At 37.3% G+C, this 25,136-nt stretch overlaps 1 protein-coding gene across 1 annotated transcript in view; it reads left to right on the top strand.

Moving 5' to 3' along the window:
* The window catches only part of MIB1 (MIB E3 ubiquitin protein ligase 1), a 58,045-nt gene that overhangs the window by 10,930 nt on the left and 21,979 nt on the right, over positions 1-25,136 (top strand). The window contains exons 5-14 of the mRNA XM_077352627.1: positions 330-396; positions 663-867; positions 1,656-1,839; positions 2,872-3,016; positions 4,191-4,324; positions 5,075-5,182; positions 6,328-6,525; positions 9,071-9,222; positions 22,807-22,939; positions 24,931-25,017. Coding sequence (XP_077208742.1) covers positions 330-396; positions 663-867; positions 1,656-1,839; positions 2,872-3,016; positions 4,191-4,324; positions 5,075-5,182; positions 6,328-6,525; positions 9,071-9,222; positions 22,807-22,939; positions 24,931-25,017 — 1,413 coding nt within the window. The remainder of the gene's footprint in view (positions 1-329; positions 397-662; positions 868-1,655; positions 1,840-2,871; positions 3,017-4,190; positions 4,325-5,074; positions 5,183-6,327; positions 6,526-9,070; positions 9,223-22,806; positions 22,940-24,930; positions 25,018-25,136) is intronic.

Raw genomic sequence — 25,136 nt, 5'->3', positions numbered from 1 at the left:
GTGGTTTTTGCAGTGATGCACAGTTACATCTTCAAAATGTGTGCATTCAAATAAAGGCCCATGTTCCAGACAGCATAGGGAACAGAGATAGTCACAGAGGTGAATGTTGTTTGCCACAGATGTTCTTCTGGCACACATAGGTAAAAGAAGGAGGTTAAGAAAATATAAATAATGCCTCTATAACAGGCACTAAAGCTAATGATTACTTGTATGCCACAACCATGATGCTGTTAAGTACAGGTGTAGCACCAGTCAAACTTTGTATGTAATCTCTTAAAACTGAGGTTCTCCGTATGTGTTAAATCTGTATGTGTGTGTTGTTTTTTCAGTCAGACCTTAAATGTGTCCAAGATGCCAAAGGAGGATCCTTCTACCGAGACCATTGTCCTGTACTGGGTAAGTTAGAGGAAATCTACATTTATTTAGTGTGTAATAATATCAAGAGAAGTGTGTATGCAACTTTATCCATATGAATTATTCCCTGTCTCTCTCTCCCCCCTTCCCCAGGACTCAGGATGACTGACAGCAATAGAACCATAAAAAATAACAGTCCAGTTCAGTCTATCATGTTGAATTTGTGGTTCCTGTAAGTCCTTGGGAAATTGTAAAACTGTCCATGTAATGTGTTTACATCCCAACTGCATATTTTCTTTTAATTTTAGGCGAGCAAAATGGTAACCGAAATCCTGGTGGCTTGCAGATTGGTGACTTAGTAAACATTGATCTTGATCTAGAAATCGTCCAGTCTTTGCAGCATGGCCATGGAGGATGGACTGATGGAATGTTTGAAACTTTAACCACCACCGGCACTGTCTGTGGTATAGATGAAGATCATGACATTGTCGTACAGTATCCAAGTGGCAATAGGTATATTAATCTCAGAATTCTTTCTAAGGCAGACTTGGTTCTCTTGCAAGTATTTGGTTTAAAGTTTACTCTTTTCATATCCTGAAACAAGAACAAAAGTATTTGTCACACATGCAGTACCTTTATTGGCATAAAGCAGATTAGCAAGATAAGCGGAAATAGTCAAGATACATCAATCGGTTTGAATTTAAAAACTCAAGACAGAAATTCAACCACAATAAAAGTGACATCAGCAGCCTTATCACTCAGTAAACATTGGCAGATCAGGTCTTTTGAACGGTTTTTCCATCTTTAAACCGCTCCTGCGGAGCGGATTAAATAATTGGTTAAGGACACCAAAGGAGAGCCCTGTCCGTGATGAGGAAGGGTGCCGATAGGCCCCTTCCTCATGACTGACAATTGCAGGGCCCAATGGGCAGACGCTTCGCGCCTGCCCAATTGGCCCTCCGATTGTCAGTCCGGCGGCAAGGGACCAATTGCGAGCCGCACAGTCCCCCTCCTCCCAACTACATTTTTACTGGAATATTCACTAGTAGTTGTGCTTGAGTTTTGAGTTACGTGATCATATTTGGAGAACTTTTACAGAAGTGAAGCCTTATAAATTCTTTTTGTATTGCTTTAAAAATATGTTGGATGGAGGCTGACTCTCCCAGGTCAGATACGTAACCATGGAACGTACTGGATATTTGACTGCTAAGATCAGTATTGGCAAACAGTGAAACACAAATTTCTGTAAAAGCCTAGACATTTTTTTGGTAATAATGTTTCAAACTGTTCATATTTTCTAGGTGGACTTTTAACCCTGCGGTTCTTACCAAGGCCAATGTTGTCCGAAGTGGAGATGCTGCTCAGGGAGCAGAAGGAGGTACTTCACAATTTCAAGTTGGTGACCTTGTCCAAGTTTGTTATGACTTGGAAAGAATCAAGCTTCTTCAACGAGGACATGGTGAATGGGCTGAAGCAATGCTTCCAGTAAGTTTAAAAAATAGAAATGGCTTTTTGTCATTCCAAATTACGATGGGGGATTGTTTATCTTAAAGCTTTATAGGTTAGGTAATGTCTTCTCTAGATGATAGTTTGGTGATGGAATATGGTGTGAGTATTTTTATGCATTCCTTTGGTGCCAGTTGATCATAAAAATTTGTGCACCTGTACCAAGGGTGGTTCTTACACTATGGGTGCTGTCATTGTGGATGATGACCCTGCACCAGTTTGTGGCAGTGTTAGAAAATTCATCTGGAGAAGTCTGATATTCAGAGATTTAGGCCTTGTCTACACATGCAACAAGATGAGGTGGTAGAATACCAGGTTTGCAGAATAGGCTATACCATTCTAGACAGGAAACTGGACATGCCACATTGTTAATGTTCCCCACGTAAAATCTCCTTGAAAGTACATTTACACATCAATGAAAACCAGCTGAGCTGGCTGTGCTAAGAATGGCAGAATATAAATGTAATTAAATAAACACCAGCCATATCAGCCATTTATATGCTGTATACTTGTATTCCATTTACTGGAAATTATTGATGTGAAGGAACTTGAACAATGTAATCCTTAACATGCAGATTGATATAGTATATTCCATGATGCCACCTCAGCTTTCCGCTGCCTTGTTACTGCATAATTCTGCTGCATGTGGAGACCCGGCCAGAGTTGTCACTAAATAAGTGTATTTTTGTGATAAGTCTCATTTGTGACCCAGAAAGATAATGTTTCTATCAATAAATCACATTGATTTCTTCCCCCTTATCATTTAACCAGCTCTTGGTTGCTCTCAACATTTTATGCACTGGAAGAATATTTAATACTCATTAAGTTGTTTTTTTGATTGGGCTGGTTTTTCTTTAATTTACAATGCCAGTTTTTCTGCGAGTCTGCAGTTGTCTTAAAATACCTTATTTGTGGGTAGCCTTTATTTTGATTAATGAGGCAACTATCCACTTTACTGTTGGCATAGTGATATGTAACTTTTTTAAATGATGAATTTTGTCTTTAATTTAGACTTTAGGTAAAGTTGGAAGGGTGCAGCAAATCTATTCAGACAGTGACTTAAAGGTTGAGGTTTGTGGAACCTCTTGGACATACAATCCAGCTGCTGTGTCAAAGGTAGCATCAGCAGGCTCTGCTATAAGCAATGCATCTGGTGGTAAGTTACATGGTTTAATTTGAAACTTTGAAAGATGCTTTTAACAAGAAGTAATATACTGGAAAAGTACTTTGCTAACTGTTTCCTTGTGCAGTAGCTTGTGAGCTACTGTAAAAGGAGAAAAAGAAGTTGCAGGCACAAATGAATAATCCCTTTTGGTTAGATACGTAGTCTGTGTAGTTTAATGTTTCTGGAATAGTAATCAGTGCCAAGTTTACTAGATAATACCAAAAAATCTGAACACATATGGCACTGCTTTATATTGAATCAGATCATTAGTCCAAACTATCAATAGTTCTTCGGGCTCTCAGGTAAAAGATCTTTCATATCACCTACTACTTGATCCTTTTAATTAAAGATGCCAGGAATTGAACTTGCATACCAAGAAGTTGTTCTTCCACAGAGCCTCAATCCATCCCACTTCTTAGGTAGAAGGAGTTAAGACAATAGTAAAAATAGTTAAATAGTATTTCTGTTGTCACAACTGATTCCTGTTCTACAAATTATATAAGGATACTCCAGATTTTCTACCATCACAACTCTTAATTCAAGCCATTACTATGATGATAAAAGCAAAGCTGAAGGATTGGGCCTGGAACGGAAGTGCAGCAAAGAGAACTCTAGAAAATTGATGGGATTAGAATTTGAGAATGTAATTTGGGATCATTGTTTTTGAGAGGGATCCAACAGCCAGATATGATGGAACAATACTAGCCCACATGAATATTAATTGGGCTTTTTATTCTACTGTTGCTCTTGTTCTTGAAAGTTAGAATTGACCCTTTAATCTTAGACTTGGTCTTGTAATCATTAATTTTTATTGTGTTATGAACTACCATGGATGTGACTGTGAAGTGATATATCTCACGTAAATACCGTAGTTCAGATTGATAGATTAGTAGATTATGTGCCCGAACAGTGAGCAGTTGCTGCTCAAGACTGTTCATGCAGTTTTTACTCTTGAGAGTTATTGCATTTGAATAGAATGCATGCCAGAAGCAAATTACAGAACAGATTGGAACACACTTAATTTTTGGAAAACATTGAATTATTGCTGGTCATATTTGCATAAGACATTTTAAAATTAAGGTCTATATTTAAATCTATTCAAATTTAACACAGTATTCAGAAACACTCATCCTATTGAATTAAGGGCTTTATTTTGTGTCCATAGAGAGATTGTCTCAGCTATTGAAGAAACTGTTTGAAACGCAAGAATCTGGTGATCTTAATGAAGAACTTGTTAAAGCAGCTGCGAATGGAGATGTAGCTAAAGTAGAAGACTTGCTAAAGAGGCCAGATGTGGATGTGAGTACTATTATCTTGTTCAAGAGAGAAAAAAAGGTAAAGTTCAGTTAAATTTATTCAAGGAAAGTCTACAAAACGCCTACTGACTCTTGGGCAAGGTAGAGATTGGGTTTATTCTTTGCAAGTGGAATTATGGGAGTAATGAGTAACTTGTCAGTAAATTAGTTACAACTTGCTTATAGAAGAATCTTCATTCCAAGTTGCACTGTATTTTAAAGGCTTTGAGATTGTTTCAGCATTAACTTAAAATAGCTCTTGGTAGAATCACTAGTTCAATCAGAAAGAGAGAATGACAATGTTTGATCTGTTTACAGTTTTTTTGGTGTGCCTTTTGTGTCTTGTATATAAACTGATAAATTACAAAAATATTTTACGTTAATTTTCAAAATAGTTAAGGATAGAGAGAGAGCGCTGAACTGGGATGGAAAAATAAATTGCACGAGTTATTCAGTGTCAAGTTTTCCTTAGTATAAAAGTTATTCTTCTCCAAAAGTAGCTTTTAAATCTTTACTGAAAATTAATCAAGATTCTATAATTTATTCAGATTAGGAAGTCAAGAATTATGACAGTCTTAGAAAACAGATGATTATAAATTTAATACCTTTTTTGGAAAATATTTGTAAAGAATTGTTGAGCTCCTTGATATTCTGTTCAAATCTCTGCATTCCCCTCCTAATTCTTGTGCATATAATAAAAGGAATATTTATATACTGATAAGTTGTCCTGAAGTGCTCAATCTTATACTTCTAGGTGAATGGGCAGTGTGCAGGACACACCGCTATGCAAGCAGCTAGTCAGAATGGACATGTTGACATTTTGAAATTGCTTCTAAAACAGAACGTGGATGTAGAAGCGGAGGTATATTTTCTGTCATTGCAACTGTTTGCAGATTTAGCATGAGTGTGTAATTATGCTTGATATCTTGCATCACATCCATTTCAGACTTTAGCTGTTGATATTCCTTTTACTGATAATGAACATCTTTATTTCTTAGTACCTTCTATTGTTCTGATTGATCAGAGTATACAATAGTTATTCATCTTAGTTAACATTCCCTTAGTTATGTTACATCTGTGCTTGTTAATATGCTCACAACTTAAACTAATGTCAGAATAATAAATTGGAGTTAACCAGGGCTAGAAGCAATCAGAACGCTAGGCTATTTTATAGAGTCATGGGGGGGGGGGGATTTGTATGCAAACCCACAGCCTGTCCCACGCCTTCAAACCATGGTTCTGTTTTATACTTACTTGATTCATATTATAGTGAAGCTTGATGAGACAGAGAATAGTCTTAACTTTTATTTTAACCATAAAATGGATCCTGTCACTACCATCTGCAGGCATCCTGTTCAGTCTGCCCCTGTTATATGAGGTAAAGTTAGGTTCATCTTGGTTGTGATTGCAGACAGAAAGTTGTAGAATCTGGGCACTATTTATTTAGTGCCAAGATTACTAAGCTTTTTTTCTGCTTGGGAGGCCATTCCTTTTATCAAGCCTTTTATTGAGAGTTGTGCAGTTGGCCTCTCCTCCAAAGTTTTGTTGCTGGTTTATTTTATTTATTTAGATTTGTGTTTATAGGCTTGCCCCTATTGCCCCAGGCATCTCAGGCATTTTACAGTAGTGTAGAATAAAACAATATATTAACACTTAGTTCCAATAAAACATTAAATACATTTTAAAATGTTTTTAAAGTGCTATTGACATTTGAGGGATTGAAATGCTAGAAAGTGGTTTGGATATTTTTGTCTGTTGTTTCATTGCTGAATGGTACTTTACTTATTGAAAATTTGAAGCTGCATTGGTAGTTGAGAATGTGGGATAGAAATATTTTAATAAATCTCAGCAAAATGAACTATATTTTAAACATGCTTGCACGTAATACGAGCATAATAATAAATAGTAGTATTTGATACTATTACAGCATTTTTGTTCTCCTCCCTAATGCGTCATATGTAAGAGCGAACAGGATATGATTAATTGAACTTAATGTTGCTTGTTTAGGACAAAGATGGAGACAGGGCTGTTCACCATGCGGCTTTTGGTGATGAAGGAGCTGTGATAGAGGTCTTGCACAGAGGTGGTGCAGATCTGAATGCTCGTAATAAACGCAGACAGACGCCACTTCATATTGCTGTCAATAAAGGTCATCTCCAAGTAGTGAAGACATTACTGGATTTCGGTTGTCACCCTAGTCTTCAGGTAATTTCATAGTGCTGTCTACGTGTTCTGATACAATAACCTGCATGTGAACAAGAGTGTTGGGTCTGTGCTAATTTACTAAAGTTACAACAGAACCATCTTCAGCATGCTTACTTAGGTAAACACGTTCCCACAAAGACTCTCCAAATACTACTTCATTTGGTATCCTTGAAGTCTCTTCAAGAATCTCTCTTTATTGCCTCATCCCAAGAGTCATTTGCTAAACGAGATTAAAATCCAATTACTAGCAACTAAGCCAATCAGAAAATTCTATAAATGCTTTAAAGCAGGAGGATTTAAACCATCCTTGGAGCCATATAAATTTTTAATGTATGAGGAGTTGTTCTTTGATTTAAATATGTAAATAGGTTGTATGTAGCTAGTTTGTTTGTTGACATTATATCTGAAGGACCATTACACAAAGATCAATCTCAAGAGAGTACATTCCACACCTAGAACCATTCGTATAGTAGTACAGGAAGGATTGGGATTGGACTACATTTCCAAAAATGAGGCACAATTTTTAGAAAGACCACACTTTAAAATTATGCATTTCTTCTAGTCTTTAGCTACCGGGAACCCCCACATTTATCATGGTTTTTATTGGTATTTTGCAGTTTTGCTGAGAAGCTGAAGTGTAGTAAACCGTGTAAATGAACTAAATGATTAGATTTATTACTGAACATGCAGAAGGCACACAAAGTTGCAGTGCAGTTTGTAATTTAATGCTTGTCCTAACATAGGGAACAAAGTCAGGTAGGTAGCTTTTTTGGTCTGAAGCAACAGAACAGAGTTTGAGTCCAGTGGCATCTTTTAAAACCAACAAAGTGTTATTCTAGGTATAAGCTTTTGTTTGCTTGCATGGTACCTGAAGAAGTGTGCATGCAGACAAGCTTATACACAGATTTAACTTGTGTTGATCGTAAAGGTGCCCCTGGACATAAACATTTTTTTATAGGAGGGAATAGTTAGAAATGGAATTGCTGCTGAGATGACGTATGGCATTATGAAGCATAGTTCCAGAGTGAAAATACTTCAGCAGACTTTGCTGTGTACTTACAAAAAACAGCTTAGTTGGGAGTCACAGGGGACAAGTTGATGCAGGAAGGCCAGAGGGGTTGAGATGGCTCTTCCCTTCAGAAATCTTTTCAAAGGGCTACTATTAAAAGGGCTCCCTACAGCCATACATACAGGCGTAGAATATAAACTGATATACCTGAAGGAAGTTAAGTAAGTATATTTGAAATAACATGCCAAACACTAGCAGAATCAACTAAAATTCAGCTTTCTACCTTAGAAATGGAAGTAAGTTTATTTGTGCAGATACAGTCGGGAGTTTCAGTTTGACTCTTAAAACATGATGCAGTTTGAAGCTATACTTAGCGCTCACAGGATATATAGTTGAGGCCAGAGAATGAAATTGTGCCATGATTAGGGTCAGATGTTAAAAGGGTACATCCTTCTATTTTTACCAGTATAATAGCATCTTTATTGGCTTCCTATAGTGATTCAAGTTAAGAAACTAGTTTTAAAGTGATAAATCTCTAAATTGTTTTATATATGGCTGAATCTACAAGAGCAACCTTTATTATTGGCAATGAAGAACATTACAATAGTACTTTTTATGCCGTATAGCGGCTAGAAAGTATAAAAGAGTGGGGTTATGTTGTTTATCTTGTTTTGAAAATCTTAATTTATATTTCTAAAGATTTCCAAACAAGTTTAAAAACCATTCTATTTCCTGAAGCCTCAGTTGAAACAGTTCAGGTATATTAGTCCCATCAGTGTCTGATTCCTGTTAGTACATTTCATTAAAAGTCTAAATTTAAATGATCCAAATTAACAGTCATGTGATATGATGACCACCTCCTTCTGTAGGTAATGTATATCATGTACAACATAATTACTCAAAAGTTGCACACATGAAACTGTCATACCGAATCTGACCATCTGTACTTCAAGGTGAATACTGTCTACTCCAAGCTTTTACAACCAGGGTTTGTGAAACCTTGGGGTTTCTTGACAACTCTGGAAGGGTTTCCCGAATGGGTGGGATTTAATGTTATATATTTTTATTAAAACATTTTATCATGATATGACCATACATGGTCATCTTGACTTCCCCCCCCCCCAAAAAATATATCAGTGATGGGCCTCGTGGGAAGGGGAGTGGGGGAGGGGCTCTGGGTTGATGTGTGTGCAGCTATGCTTCGCACCACTTAGAGTTTCTTGAAGCCTGAAGAATGTTTCAGGGGTTTCTTGGTGGTAAAAAAGTTGAGAAAGGCTGGTCTACTCAGGCTGGCAGTGGATCTCAGGCAGAGATTTAACTGAAGTTGCCAGAGATTGAATTTAGGACTTTTCTGCATGCAAAGGAGAAAAGAGGCTCTTCCACTGAACCATAGCTCCTCAATTCAGTTCCTGAAAATATGCACTTTATACAATAGATTCATAGGCTTTTCATGATCAAATACCTTTCCTGGAAATATGATTCTATATTTATGATTCTATATGTGCTCAAAGGAATTATCAAATTACTGTTTTTTAGGATTCTGAGGGCGATACTCCTCTTCATGATGCAATTAGTAAAAAGCGTGATGACATTTTGGCTGTACTTCTAGAAGCTGGAGCAGATGTTACTATTACAAACAACAATGGGTTTAATGCTCTCCATCATGCTGCACTAAGAGGGAATCCAAGGTACAGTAGATAATTATTACTTGTGTTCAATAAACAGAAGGAGAATTAGAATACAATTCAGTGTGGGGAAGACTTTATGCAGTAGTTCATAGATGAATATTTCTGTTGTATATTCTGCTTCTAAGTGAATGAAATGGGCACTGCTGAACAATTTTCCAAAGTAGTTGTTGCCACTGAAGGCCACTTTAAATTGTTTTGTATGCACATGTGTGAACATCATGGTGATTGGACACACCTTGCCTCTATAACTCTTCAGGTTGGGTGACCTTCATCTACCCAAAGGAGTCTTAAAGCAGCTTACGCTCGCCTCCCCTTCCCTTTCCCCACAAGAGACACCCTGTGAGGTAGTTGAGGCTGAGAGAGCCCTGATATCACTGCTCGGTCAGAACAGCTTTATCAGTGCTGTGGCAAGCCCAAGATAACCCAGCTGGCTGCATGTGGGGGAGCATGGAATCAAACCCGGTTTGCCAGATTAGAAGTCCACTACACCACTAAGTGGCTGTATCCCTACTATACTTAAACAGTAGCTGAAGTTTTTCATGGAACTTGAAATAAAGCCATTCTCAGGGGTAATGAACTGGAACTGCTTGAGAAGATATGCTGCAACTATAAGTGAAAGTGGTCAGTGATATAACATGGGCAGTGTAATGCGGCTGACTTCTCCATTGCACCACTTATGTACACTGGATCTTTGATCCCGAGTGTGGGGTCGGTTTTTGTTTTCTGGTATCCGCTTGCTGCTTGTTTTCTTTAATAAAACATAAAAAGTGGGTTAGGGTTAGTGCTGAACCTCATCCTAGGTATGTCAAGCTGCATGCCCTTAGCTTAGCCATAAACACAACTTAATCTTGTATATCCCAGTTTGACAACCTCTCCCTCTGAGTTTGCAGGGAGCTCAGTGCTCTCCTTTCCTTGGAAACTAAAATCAAACAGCCACTTTATCAAAAGGAAGAGCCAGTCTCCAGGAGAGGTCAGGAAGGCAAGGGAGAGAAAGAGAAGTCGATTGAAAGCCACTTTGAGACTCCTTTGGCAGTGAATAGTGGGGTATAAAAACTCTGCTTCTTTCTGCCTGTTTGGTACAGGAGGTGTATTGTCTTTGCATCTGCAGGGAGTGGCCATTTGGAAACAGTTGCCCGCTTCATGGAATACCTGGATTGCCATCTCCCAACATTTTATGATTGGCTCTACCCTATGGCACCCTTTTTGTAATAATGCCCACTCCCCTTAAATTAAATTTAAAAATTCCCAAAGTGCCTAAAGTAGGTGAGAACTCCCAGGATCATGTTTGTATCTCATTCTCAATGTTAACTTGGGAAGTAAAAATGTGAAAATGATTCCTTTATTAGTATAGCATGAGAGCCAACCTAGGCTTCACAGAGCAAGTGCAGTGCAGAAGTAATATATAACAGGCCTGTCTTGCATGAGAGTCCATTGGTGATTCTTCTTTTGTAGTAAGATTTAATAATCATTGTTTCAGGGACAAGTACTCAAGTGTAACAAAGATCTCTCAACTGGAACTCAAATATATTGCCTCTGGAGCAACACAGTTATTTAGAAGAGATTGTTTCCTTTTTCATCAAAATGTTGAGAAATTTTTAACGTGGGCCTGTAATGTCATATAGGGCCAAGCTCCTCAGACTGCTTACATTGCGGTTCACTAAGAGAGAATCATGTCACTTAACATGTTGGTCAAGAAAATTTATTAGTGTTGTACATAATAGTAAATTTAATAAACTGAGTTTTCTAGTGTGCCAACCAGTGAGAAACAGAAACCAGATTGAGCATCATGGTTTTCTATTGTGATAGCTTGATTTGCCAGATAACTGTAAGGTTGTAGCTCAGCATATCAGGTTGTTGCATTATGGAAACAAGTGAACTTATGTAACTAATTGCTAATGGAAAGTTAAAACAGTTGTGTAGCTCAAAAACATTTGTGTTCAAACGCAAATTGTTACCCTAAAATATGGCATGAATGAGGTAGTGTCTGACATAGTGCTAAGGCTCATAAAGTGGTAGTGCCTTGATCACATATAGCCCCTAGGAATTGTGTTTGGCCTCAGTTGTGTGATCCAGAAGGTGAAAAGAGAATGGGCTTTAGTAGTATGTGACCATAGGATGGCGGCAGGTTATTTGGATGAGCAGGAATGAAAACATTCAGATATGAATTGTACTTCTGTCAGAAAACTCACATTGTTTAGGATGTAATGCAAATATGTATTGTAATATTGTGTGAAAGCAATGCTATACTACCTTTCTACACAGTAGGATTATATCTATATAGAATAAAAACACTAAATGATATTGATAATGTAGTAAAGCATTTTCCAGACTGTGGTTCAGGTCAGATATAATATTAAACCACATTTGTAGACACTTGACTGTAACTTGACATGATGTCTAGATGAATCGTACCACCATTGCTCTGTAGACAGCTGCATCTAAAGAAAGGAACATTGAGGAGAGGGAAAATTAAAACAGCCTGCCCTAAAACCAGAAATCCCACTAATGTGTTGTTCACTAGTCATCCTAAGTATTTAGACATCCCTAACCCATTTCTTTTCTAGGTCATGTTCACAGAATACTGGAAATGTGGAATCAGAGTTTTCTATCTGAAATGGGATTAACTTGGATCCCTTTGCAGTTTGTGTTCAGGTTACGGTAGCCTTGCTTAACCTGGTGAGCTGCCAGTGAGTTAATCTCTGGTGCTTTTAGATATCTCAGTGATTTTTTATAATATCTAGCGTAGTATTCTTCTGGGATGATAGCCTTGTATCCGCTTGGGAAGCACTGTTGTACTGTAGCACTGGTCCTTTCTGGCTCAGATGTTAGAAAGCAGTCCTGGGTGACTACTGCTCTTCCCCTGACCTTTGATCCACGGTGTACTGTAGAATTCCAACTCGTTTCATATGCTGGTCTATGACCGTAATAAAACTAACTAACTCGTTTCCATATCATTGAAACCACTGGAAAGAGTCAATCTAGATCAGCCTTTTTCAACTTTTTTACTATTGAGAAACCCCTAAAACATTCTCAGGCTTCAAAAAACTGGTGTGATCATGCAGGTTGGGAAGCATAGCTGTGTACATGCTCATCCAGTGCACCTCCAGGCACATATTTGGCCATTTTGGGGAGGAGGTCAACATGAATATATATGGGCATATCACCCAATAAATGTTTAACAGAGTTAAAAATATATATATATTCCCATTTGGGAAACCCAGAGCTGTCAAGAAGCCCCAGAGTTTCACAAAACCCTGGTTGAGAAAGCCTGATCTAGATACTTGGAATCCAGTGCCTCAAATAGACTGAATGCAGAACTCTTTCTCCTTTAGTTAACATGTGGGGTGCAGCTGCAAACACCAAATTAGTTTTTTAGACTTGGATAGGCAAACAGAGACCAAATCCAAACAAGAGAGAAATTATGCTTGTTGGAGAGAAACTCAGCTAGTGCAGGATAGCTGGATGGCATTCCCCTTTTGGAGGAACATGTGCACAGTTGATGGGGTGCTTCTGGACCTTGCACTGCTGCTTGAAAATAGGTAATAAAAGTAGCTATGAGTGCTTAATCAGCTCAGTGTTAACAATCAGATGTAGCCTCTCTTAGAAATGTTGACCTGTTCACAATCACAGATGCCTTGATAAAATTAAGACCACTCTAACAAGACTGCCTTTGAAATATGGTTTGGAAGTTACAGTAGGTACAGAATGCTGCTGCTAAGGTGTAAACTGGTGCCATGGAGATCAATTGCCTGGGTCCAGTTCTAAGTGCTGATGCTGAGCTTCAAAGCCCTTGCTAGGCTTGAGCCAGGGTATCTACCTGTTCCCCTATGAACTCCCATTATCTCCTGGGGTTGACATTCACTATGTGTCACCTCAATATTAAGTTAAGTGCAGGTATATGATGATCCTGATAACTTCATGCTTGTTGATGATTTCAAAGAACTTAAGCTTTAGTGAGGCAAAATTGTGGGTGGAATGTAATGGGGGAAGAGGTGGGGAGAGCCTTAAACCTTCTTCCTCAACTAAGCCTGGCAATAGAGGCAAGATTTTGATGGCTATGGAGTGTGACCAAACTGTTTCAGGATTTTTTTCTGTTTGCTGCATGGCAAATCCTTTTATATGATGCAGTCTTTAATCTGTCCAAAATATTTAAGTGTTTCATTAAACTGTTCTCCATGATCTAATTTCCTGCTCAAAGGAACTCTCTAAGTTCAGTCTGGGAATTATTCTGGTTCTTGCATAGTTGAACTTTCTTTTTGAAATCATTGGTCTCTAAAAGAGCAAAACTGACAACTAATACCTCAATGTATTTTTCCATGTAGTTATTATAAACATTAGACAGATGATACCTTGTAAGCTACAAAATCACTTTTATTTCCCTTTCTGTTAAAAAAAATGTAGAACACCATGGAAAAAAGAAATCTTTATAGTTGCATACTACTTTTCAGATTTAGCTTGTGAGGAAAAGAGAAAAATAGCAGAAACTGTAGTAGAACAAATATATTTGGATTCTTAGTGCTTGTTTTATAAAAAGTATACAACCTAGTTTATATCCTAAATAAGAGCAAAACAAGTGGAACCAGTCATGGCTTTGAAGTACGTCCAGAAAATAATTGCTAATATTGTAGCCTTTCTTTGGGGAACTAATACTTAAATTGTCTAGAATAGGTTGTGATAGTAAGTTTGATTGTATAGCTGGTTTACCATTACATACTTGACTATTTTCACCGATTTTTTGTTTTTGTGTGTATTGATACCATTAAAATATCCTGGTGTTGAAAGCATTAGTCCCGTAGTGATCAATACATAGCTACAGCTGGTTGAAGGGGACCAAATCCATTTAACAGGTGATTTGGTTCCATTTTACCAGCTTTAGCAAAGCATTGAAGTTGTAGAAGCTTATAACTGTTAAAAAAGTTTATCCTCTAAGTGTGAAGTATACATTTTCATTTTGAAGTTCCCCAGTGTTTCACTTAATCTTTTATAACACAACATGTTTAAAATGAAACCCAAAGATTATGTAGATCATACAAGAAACATGGTATGCAATCATTAGTTGTCCTTTTAAAATAATATTATAATCTTATAACTCTGGTAAAATAGTTTAGCTACTAATGTGTTTCTTGGTTCTTTATGAAGCATATTTTTATCATACAAAATGAACATATCACTGGAAGGCAACACCACATTCAAATTTCAGTGTACTACTGTTGCTTTCATTAGAATGGCTGCTCAGATATATAACTGATTAGAGGGGACTGAAGAAGGAAAAAGTTTAAGATTGCGACTGGTTTGAAGTATGAATATTAAAAATCAGAGTTGTCAGTAATATTTCTGTCATGTTTTGTTTCTTTTTTCTCCTTGTATAGAATGACTAGTAGATTTTTGTTAAGAATTCCAAAGCCAAACAGGTTTTAAAAGCTGCTTAACATACCCCCAAATTAAAAAGCATGTCATTTTGTTAATTAAAAAAATAACTGATTCAGAAGAGATACAGTAGAATACAGTACAGTAGAGTACACACAGTATTTTGTTCAAGATCCAAGTTAAGAGGGTGCAGAATTAGTTCAATCCATGAACAGTGCAAGTGTCCTCTAACTTTGGCTCTCCTTTGTTTTATTACAACTTGCGGTGAAATTACTTCAATATACATTTTAATGCTGTCTTTAATAGAAGCATAGCGTGTGGCTTGTTTTAGACTTAAGCATTTAAGGCAGCTATAAAACTGGCATCTATTTTTATCAGCTGTATGAGAACAGTTATACAGGTCCAGCTGCTCAAGTGTTCTTTTGGATGGCAATGCAGTTTCATGTACTAGCCATATCAGGACAAAAAGTGACCATGGAAAAAAGTAGTGTAGCATTTGATAATGTCAGCATGTGTTACCCTTGTCAGTCAAATGGTTGAGATGTTTGAGTTGCAACTGTGTCAGCAGATGTTCAGACTTCAACTTGTGCTTAGCTAGAATTCAACAGCTGACCTAATGATGGAGGTGGCCTTTTAGTGACCGATATTCTAAGAGAAATACTAACATCAGCCTGTGTTTATTGATTTGTTTGCTTATTTTACAGCAAGGGAAATTGAAAACTGATTTTTATATGTGGTAAAGTTCAGGGTCTCCGAATTAATGTTTTGTTTCTGCTGTACTAACATGAGAAACACTTTGCAGAAACACATTTGACAGCATTGATAACCCATAACACTAGCAGTAGTTAACCCGTTCGGTGCAGTAGGCTAAAGACCGGAGTAACTCCGCATAGCATTGCACTGCAGTTGTCCTCAGTTGCATGTTCCTGTGTTGCAGCATAATTCACCTCTGCCTGGTCTGCATTGCCAGTAGCCCATTTGTCCTGGCACATTCTGCAACAGTTCAGATTTGGGGCTTTTTTTTTCAGTGGCTGTTCCATGTTTGACAGGCAGCTTCCTAGAAATCAGAAGGGCCTTCTGCAGTGCTTAAGAGTTATTCCAGAGAGCTTTTGGGAGTAGGCGGAGTATGGAGAGGGAATATCCTGCTAGTGTGGCATAAGGGCTTTTCAGTAAAGCTATAATATATTTTATATCTTTGTTTTCTTCAGTTAATTATTGTTTGTATTTTGTTGCCTATCCTGATATGCTTGGAGGTAAGGGGCCTTATTAAAAAATAATAATTTCAAAGATCCGTGATGGCAACACTGACTACAGTTCAACTCAGTAACATTATGCACTATGCATTATGCTTTATGAATTTGAATGAAATATTATGGCTATAAGAAATTTTGGGACTTGTGATGATAATTTGAAACATTCACATTGAAGTCCACCAAATTTAGCTCAGTTTCATAACAAAGATTACACTTTAGAGATTTAATATTTCTGAATGGTTGGATTTTAAAGTTTTCTTCATCACAAATAGCAGTGTTATCAAGGTTCATGTTTTAGTTCTTTGTCACATGCTTTTCACAAGTAATAGTTAAAGAGGTAAAGTAAATGCTTCATTTCTTAGACTTCTAGTGGACCTAATTGAAAGATACCCAAATAAAATTTTCAAGTTGGATGTCAGTTTGAGGATTTAAATATAATTTTTCATCCTTTTCAAGACATTGGCATGCATCCTTCATGTCTTAAAAATGATTGGCTGTCATCCTCATGACTTTGGGATTTAACAGGATCTGGCTGCTGGTAAAGGCGGTCTTAGTCATTAAGTTCATGCAAGTTTAGAGAAGGCAGTTTGCAGCACAATATTGTGTGGTGCAGTATTGTTTAGACCTTGCATTTACAGTTGGATATCAGAAATTGATTTGCTTACTGGTATCCTTCATACAGTTGACCATATTTCCATGCAAGAAACTCCATTTTAAATTTTATTTTAATATTAGAACTCAGTATTGGATCATCTACCTTACACAGTTGCAGCTCTAAATGTATTTTCTAAGGCATAAGAGAGCCAGTTTGGTGTGGTGCTTAGGAGTGTGGACTTCTAATCTGGTGAGCCGGGTTCAATTCTGCACTCCCCGACATGCAGCCAGCTGGGTGACCTTGGGCTCACCACGGCACTGATAGAACTGTTCTAACTGAGCAGTAATATCAGGGCTCTCTCAGCCTCACCCACCTCACGGGGTGTCTGTTGTGGGGAGAGCAAAGGGGAGGTGATTGTACGCCGCTTTGAGACTCCTTCAGGTAGAGAAAAGCGGCATATAAGAACCAACTCTTCTTCATAATTCCTATTGTCATTAATTAATCTGTCCCATATTCATTTTGTGTATGCAGTGGGGTAAATGCTGCATTAACAGGGTTTATATTGGATATGCCAGTTTAATGGAAGTGAGGTAAGTGGAGGAGAAGCACCATTGGAACAATTACTAACCCCATCAAGGGTGACAGTAAACCAATAAATAATACAGCTTATTAAGTAAAAGTTCTAGTTAGGTAGATAAATACAAGCCAATCCTCCCTTGCCTCATGTGTTGAGATTGCCTTTTTTGCTGGAAATATAGAAAGGCCATTATGTAATATTTGTTGTTAGAAATATCCATTTTCATTTGCATTATTTATTCTGTCAGAAATCTTTCTGAATTAGCAGATGCAGAAAATCCTTCCAAAATCAGAAGCATGTTTTTCAAAAGACTGGTGGCCAAAAATGTTCTAAGGCTGACCAAGAAATCAGAGTTGTAGTGATCTGACATTGTTAGTAGCATTTTTTTACGCACAACCTGTATTTAATTGCATATTCCAATGTGATTGCTTTTACATTTTTTACCTTTGGAATTCATAGAACATAAATTGTATAATTGAACAAAGTTGTATCACCAACAAATTGCACACTTAATACTCTCCACAATTTAGCCAAATGTTAATTGTAAATGTTCGAATCATAAGTATTTTGCTTTCAGACAAAGATAGTTCCTTTTTCAGAAGACGTTTACTTCCATCTCTGTTAATAGTAGTTCACACCTGCCAAAAATACATACTTCTTTACATTCCATAGCACTGTATCTTCATATGGGTACATAAAGAAGTATGTGCTCTGTGCAGGTTTTAGAAACTGTTGAGCTATCTGAGATGAAGCTGAAAAGAATTTTCCTCACAAACTCCATTATTTTAAGGCGCATATTCCTAGTTAGGTCCTGGATCCATATTAATTGCATTTTTATACAAATGTCCATTTATTGGTCAGGCTATACTTGATAGTGGTTTCTGTACCCTAGATATAAAGCATTATTGTCATGATGGCTTCAAGTGTCTCTTGCTGTCTCTTGCTATTTAATACACTAGCAGATGTAGAGTGATATAATTTCACTGTTTGCTGTAAAAAATACTTAATGTCGAGTTGCTTTCCATTTTGAAGTAGAGCTGCCTTTAGAATCTTCAACCAGATTTCAATCTGTTATATACTAGCATTATCTAGATGAAATAGAAGTACTCCTCTACATTAAAAGTTCCATCTCTAGTATCTGAAATTTCCCAGTAGCTTCTAAAAGAAACATTTTCAACTTTGGATGTAAAATAAAAAGAAAATAACTGAAAGTATTTGGTATTTGGCTTGCTCTAGTTCACATAGTGTATAGTGACCTTTGCTAAATACTTCTGGAAAAATTCATGCCTCTACGCATGTCTTCATATGTTTTACTACAGAATACTTTTCAGACTTGCCATGTTTTATCAGTTTGGACACATGTAGCATCCTTAGGTTCCTAGACAATTCAGAATCCTTTTATTTAAATGCATGGAATGCGCAAAATTAGACTCTAAGAATCAATAAGAATTTGTATATGCTTTCGAGGTCAGAACTTTTAGATTTTGAATGATGCATAGATTATAAACATGTAGTAATCTGAATAAGGTTACTGAGTTTCATTTGAAAACTGGTTTGGAGAAATGGTTAAGTGCAGCAACTTAAGAACCCTGGGATGGAAACGGGAAATGTTCAATTTCTGCAGCCCATGACAAGAAGCGAGTGCAGCTGATAGAGAGCAAATCAGAGCTTAGCTGTGGCTAGCTCAGTATTGCAAGAAGAAACAGCATTGCAGCATGAGAATTACAACTTGCTTATTTCAGATTTGAACTAGATTGCATTCAAGATTCAAAATAAAAAGCTTTTGACTGTCATAAAGTATGTTATGATGAAACAATGCACAGGCTTCTTATTTATTCAAGTATATTAAAACAGTTGAGAAATGCTACTTTGCTTTGACTTCAGGAAGAGAATTGAAGTCATGCATTTATCTAAAATTGACACCTTTAAAGACATGAAGACATCAGTGGATACAATATTTAAAAATACAACTAAAACAGAATTTCTTATCAAATAGTAAACGTTATCAGATTAAAAGTGAATTCTCCAAATGTGTTCTTTACACTACCAGAGCTAGATACTTAAACACACTGGTTATAAGCATTACCTACAATAGAGATTAAAATGGCAAAATACAAGCAAATAAATGATGCATGCAGACAGGGACATGTGGAATAATGCAGGATTTCTAATGCTCTGTTACCTGTAAGCTTATCATGCAGCATTTTCAGCTGGAAGAGAGGTAATGACCTAGAGAGAGACATCAGCAGCAGCCATCTCATCTTGAGTGTTCGTTCACTCTATTAGCTGATTCAGCTCTTCATTATATGGGAGGGGGGAGCAGTGGGAAGGTGCCGGTGAATACATATTTCAGTTTCTAAAATAGTTATAACCAAACATGGGCAGTAAATTTGAAAGGTATCTGCTACTTTCTCAATACTTGGGTATTGGGTGCGTAAAGATGAATTTCTTGTTCCTTGCAAGGCTGGCAATAAAATATTTAGATTATTAAATTGTTAGAAAACTCAAAGAAGAATAAACTCATTTTGTCTGTCGATTAAAAACCACTAAAGAAAATATCCATTAGATCTTAAAAATCCATGTACCATCATCCCTTCCAAGAAAGCAAATGCTTCTTTCTAGCTCCTTAGACGTTACACTTCATTTCTTCTTGTTTAGTTTTAGTTTCTAGGCAGATCCCTTGTAGCTTTTTTCCTGTCTTCAGAGGTCAAACAGAGTCGTTGAGGTCAGAGCTTCCACTTGCATGCTATTTAGGCTGGCTGCATTTGCCACTTAGAGGACATGAGCAAAACTGTTTCAGCTTTATAGTCAGCTAAGCATTTGAAACACGCACTCCAAGCAAACAGGCTGTCTTCTGCCTCTGTCTTCCCTGACCATATTTGGTCAACCATAGGAAAAAGGAGCCTCTCGGCTGCTGATCTAGAAGCAGAGGGTGGCATTATCTTTTTCTCTGACTGTTGATTGTTCATCCTGCAGTTCCAATACTGCTCAGCTATTTCGGCCAAAATGTTTTTAGCTCAGCTATATAAAATTTCCAGTTGCGTTGTCTGTTTTTTTTTTTTTTTAATTGGATTCATAAGCCCAGCACTTCTTCTCCTTTTCTGGAAGCACTAAGCTAAATGAGTGGCAATTAAAAGATTTTCTCTGTATGGCACTGTATTAAGCGGCACAGAAGATTAAGCATGAATATGTGAAGAAATAAAGCTTTTTTTGTCTAATTTGTGTAGATTACAATACAGAAAAACAACTTCCAATTTAATAGATCTTTGCAAACAAAGTAGGATCCAATAGAAGTGGAGGTAAAAACGAAGTAAAATATGCAAGCCCACTAGAGCATAGGTTGTCCAATTTGGACATTACAGTAACGCTGATTTCTATAAATGGTGGAGAGGTTGAAATGCGAGAGCAGAGGTGGCACATGGGAGCCTGTTAGTCTTCAGTATGATCTAGTATTTCAAACTGAGGATCAGACATATTATCTGCTTAATTCTATAACAATTTAAGAGATTTAAAAAAAATTAGAAGTCTAGATCAGTCAATCTGGTGGATAGCTTCTGAAATGAAACTCTTGTTGAAAGTTTGTTGGCAAATGATCAAAAGAAAATCTTCAGCCTTTAAAATGATTTCAGATACTATCTTGCAAACTGTAGAATACAATTTATGTAGCATTTGAAGAAGCACATGATGCTCTCAGATTGGCTTTCCTTCGTCTTCATATCTCCTGTGGTACCTCATACAGGTTTTTTTTAATAATGCATGTCAAATTTTGTTGGGAAATGTGTGTCAAACTTTCAAAAAATACTTAGCTTTTGGGGACCAATCCAAATACTTAGAAGCTAGCCATTCATTTTTTAGCATTTGCTTGCTAAAGCCTCATAGCTTAATTCCAATTTACTGCTATTTTGGCGCCCTTCCTCAAGGGTGGTAAGAATCTGAACTACCCTAAACAATTGGGCCGGGCAAGAGCTAGTGGGTGCGATTTCGGCCGCAAGTAATCATGCTTCGCCACTTTCACTGTCAACTCATATGCCCTCATAAGTGTGCAATGAGATGTTCTTGCTGCTTCGTTGTGAGTCTTCCACCTTGATACACAAAGAAAAATGCTTGAGTGTTTGTGTGGCCATTTGCTAAATGCTATACTTACTTTACAATCTAAAGTTCATATATTGAAATAGTCAACTATCTTATTTTAATGGATCATTTCCTGATAATTTCCACTGAATGTAGATTGTAGGCCATCCTTTTACGGCATGAGGGCTCAAATCTAGTATTGTATTTACTTTTAATAAGTTTCTGTACACTAGTTGTAGCAGCATTCTGTTTAAAATATTATGTTCTGTGTATGTCTGGGAGGAAACAGTACTTTGGAGGTGACAGAGGAACTCAGTGAGATGACTTGTAGAGAAACCGTAGATTTATACAGAAAACAGATTTCACTCATAAAGTTTACCTGTTCCAATCTCATGGTGAGATTATAATAATTTTAAAAACAAATGAAATATAATGTAAAAATTGTAACCATCTAAAACCATCTGTCCAAAGTACAACAGAAACAATAACCAAACTATTGAATTCACAATTCCAGCTTCTAAACGTTTTTTCCAGAAACCAATGATTTTTAGGGTGGGCATCAGCTATAGGTATGATGTAGCTATATATTGATACTGAATACTTTACCCATGATTACTGTTTTTAGCAACAATTGAGAAAGTGATACAAAGAATTTCCCATGAGTTGCCATTACATAGTTGCACCACTGCTATAAAGATGATCTCTCTCCACTGTATGTCAGGTGGGAGAAGGGATATAGAAGGTGGACCTTTAGTGATGATCTCAGTGCTGGGTGGGTCTATGCAGGAAAAAGGTGATCCTATGTTCCTAGGTCATTCAGGGCTTTAAAGGTAAGGCCAGCATTGTGCCTTAAATGGCAACAATTAAGAAGAAATGAAGCATTTGAAGCCAAGTCAGCATGTTTGTTCAAGGCTGAATCCTAGATAATTGATGTCTCGCTGACCTGGCATTTGTTAATAGCACATTCTGACCAGGTAGACGGTTAGATGGTGGAATGAAAGAGGAGATGGCGTGAAGTTGCCCTGATCCCGCCTATTACTTTCCTTATACTTTTGAAATGTCTGGTAGTGCCATGCAGTTTCCTGCCGACCACCAGCCGCACAATGTCCTGTTTCTGCCAGGCAATCTTGTATTGAATTCCACTCATGTATGTTAAGAGGAGAAAAGTATGTACTGTCAGTCTGACAGATTGAAATGTACCAGATGGTGCATAAGCAGCATGAACATTATTACTGAACATAAAATAATATTGTAGGAAGAAAGAAAGAAAACCTGAAATTAAGATTGAGATGTAGTAATTAGAGGTGACTCTTCTTGAGAAATCTGGTGGTAAATGTCTGACTATGGTCTGTACAGTGCTTGGACTCTTCAAAGTAGCTGACTGGAATAGCTGAAAAATATTTATTACTAGTTTAATTACACCTGTAAATTCTGCTTCATACTTAGTTGATAGATGTGTGTGGAAATTGATCACTGTGCATTTTTAGAATAGCAGCTCTATTGATGAGCTTCTGTTTGCGCTGTTTGAAAGTTATTCTGAAATATTTGATTTAAAAATTTGGGGAGCATTGAAATCTTTCTGTAGTCATAAGTGAGGGAAAAAGTTCCAATACTGCCAGCTTTAACCATTGAATTCGAGGAACCTTTAAAAACTGTATTGTTTGAACTACTGTTATATCAGTGTTTGCTATTTTATAGACTGTATGTTTTGTATGTTTCAGTGCCATGCGAGTATTACTTTCCAAGCTTCCAAGACCATGGATTGTGGATGAAAAAAAAGATGATGGCTACACTGCCTTGCATCTCGCAGCGCTTAATAATCACGTGGAGGTGGCAGAACTCTTGGTGCATCAGGTGAAAATTGTTACTTATTCTCCCCCCCCCCCATCCCTCTCTGTCTTTTCTGAAGAAGACTGCCTCAATATGATTTTGATGGGAGCAAAGATGTAGGACTGAAGAGGTTCTCATTTTTGTGAACTTGTTACCATGAAGGGCTGTGCTGTGAAGCACAAATAACAGAAGAACATTCTCCAATGAAATATTGTGAGGCAGTTTTTCTGGCAAGCTAGTTATTCAAAACTAATTGCATATCTCCAAGCATGTAAGTAGGTTAAAGTGTGTCTAAGCATGTAAGTAGGTTAAAAGTGTGTCTAAGCTAGTAAGTCTTAGGAGCTAGTGATCCCATATATTGATATTTTGAGTGATAAATTTAAAATTGATGGAATATAAGCAAATATTGTGTGTAATTTGCGTACATAGTTCTGTGCCTTGGAGAATGTAAAGAACATCAGGCTCCTTCAGAAGAGTTCTGCTGTGGTTCATCCAGCTCAGCTTATTTCACACAGCTGCCAACCAGTTGCCCTGGAGAGCCAACAAATAGAGCATGGGGCCAAGGCAGTCCCCTCTGCATGCTGGTATTTAGAGGTTTGTGGCCTCTGTATTTGGAGGTTCCCTTAACTAACCATGGCTAATGACCACTGGTGTACCTCTTCGCCATGATTCTGTCTAACCTCCTCTTAAAGTTATCTGCACTCAAGACCTCCACTACATTGGCAGTGAATATTATTATTATTATTATTATTATTATTATTATTATTATTATTATTATTATTATCATCATCATCATCATCATCATCATCATCATCATCTTTCGATTTATTGCCCGCCACTCCCTTACGGCTCGTGGCGGGTTACAACATTTTAAATAAATAAGGTTCCTGAATATTTAGCCCATCTTCTTCATTGGGTGTCTCCAAGTTCTAGTATTACAAGACATGGTGAAAAATCTCTTGCTTTTTTCCCTACCCCATGCATAATTTTATTGATCCCTATTGTACCCCCCCCCCCAGCCACCTTAGCTCTCCTTTTTTAGACTGGAAAGTGAAGCAGTACACATGATTTTATCAGCTGACAATGATATGAAATGATTTGAAAAAGTATTAATGCATATATTAAGATGTAAAGCTGTACAAATAAGACATTGATTTCCCAGGGTTTTAAATTCCTGGAAACCTAATAAAGTTTGCTTCTTTCTTTCTGTCTTCCAACCCACATTTCATACATGAGTACTAAACTTCAGACTCAAAAAAAAACTTTAATGGCATAGTAGCAATAATCCAAGTACATAATCATAATCAGATATATTCAGACTACTTGGATGATGATGATGATGATGATGATAATAATAATAATATAAAACCTAAACATAGAGTGATACATATAACAAGATAAAACTAGAATATCAATTAAAACTAGAATATCAATTAAGAGAGCCAGTTTGGTGTAGTGGTTAGGAGTGCCGACTTCTAATCTGGCATGCCAGGTTCGATTCTGCACTCTCCCACATGCAGCCAGCTGGGTGACCTTGGGCTCGCCATGGCACTGATAAAACTGCTCTGACCGGGCAGTGATATCAGCGCTCTCTCAGCCTCACCCACCCCACAGGGTGTCTGTTGTGGGGAGAGGAATGGGAAGGTGACTGTAAGCCGCTTTGAGCCTCCTTCGGGTAGGGAAAAGCGGCATATAAGAACCAACTCTTCTTCTTCTTCTAAATTAAATGAGACATTTATAGGATATTTAAAATAGGAATTAAAAGTTAGATGCTAATAAAATTAACGAGAGAGAAAATTATTATACAGACATCCTCCTATCTTCCTAAAAGAATATAAGAGACAAGCTATTCCGAGCAGGTGCAAGTTTTATTTTGCAGAACGGTGGCCAAAAATTCAGTCACCTTCTCTGTTACAGCGGGAAGCTTGTCTTTTAGGTACTAAGTAGTTCAGATTATTGTGTTGGATTACGTGGTTTATTATATTAAGGAATTTCAACTGGGATATTTCTTTCAGGGCAATGCTAACTTGGATATCCAGAATGTAAACCAGCAAACTGCACTGCATCTTGCAGTTGAACGACAGCACACCCAAATAGTCCGGGTAAGATCACTATAATATGCCATAGCTGTAAACTTTGCATGAGGATTGATACCTTCAGTATCCACTACCTCTGCTCTTGCCCCTTTGGCATCTCGTCTAACCACAAGCTATTCATGTCA

This window comes from Paroedura picta, chromosome 9 (assembly GCF_049243985.1).
Source record: "Paroedura picta isolate Pp20150507F chromosome 9, Ppicta_v3.0, whole genome shotgun sequence".
NCBI lineage: Eukaryota > Metazoa > Chordata > Lepidosauria > Squamata > Gekkonidae > Paroedura > Paroedura picta.
The sequence above is the reverse complement of the archived record's forward strand: the minus strand, read 5'-3'. Positions and strand labels throughout refer to the sequence as shown.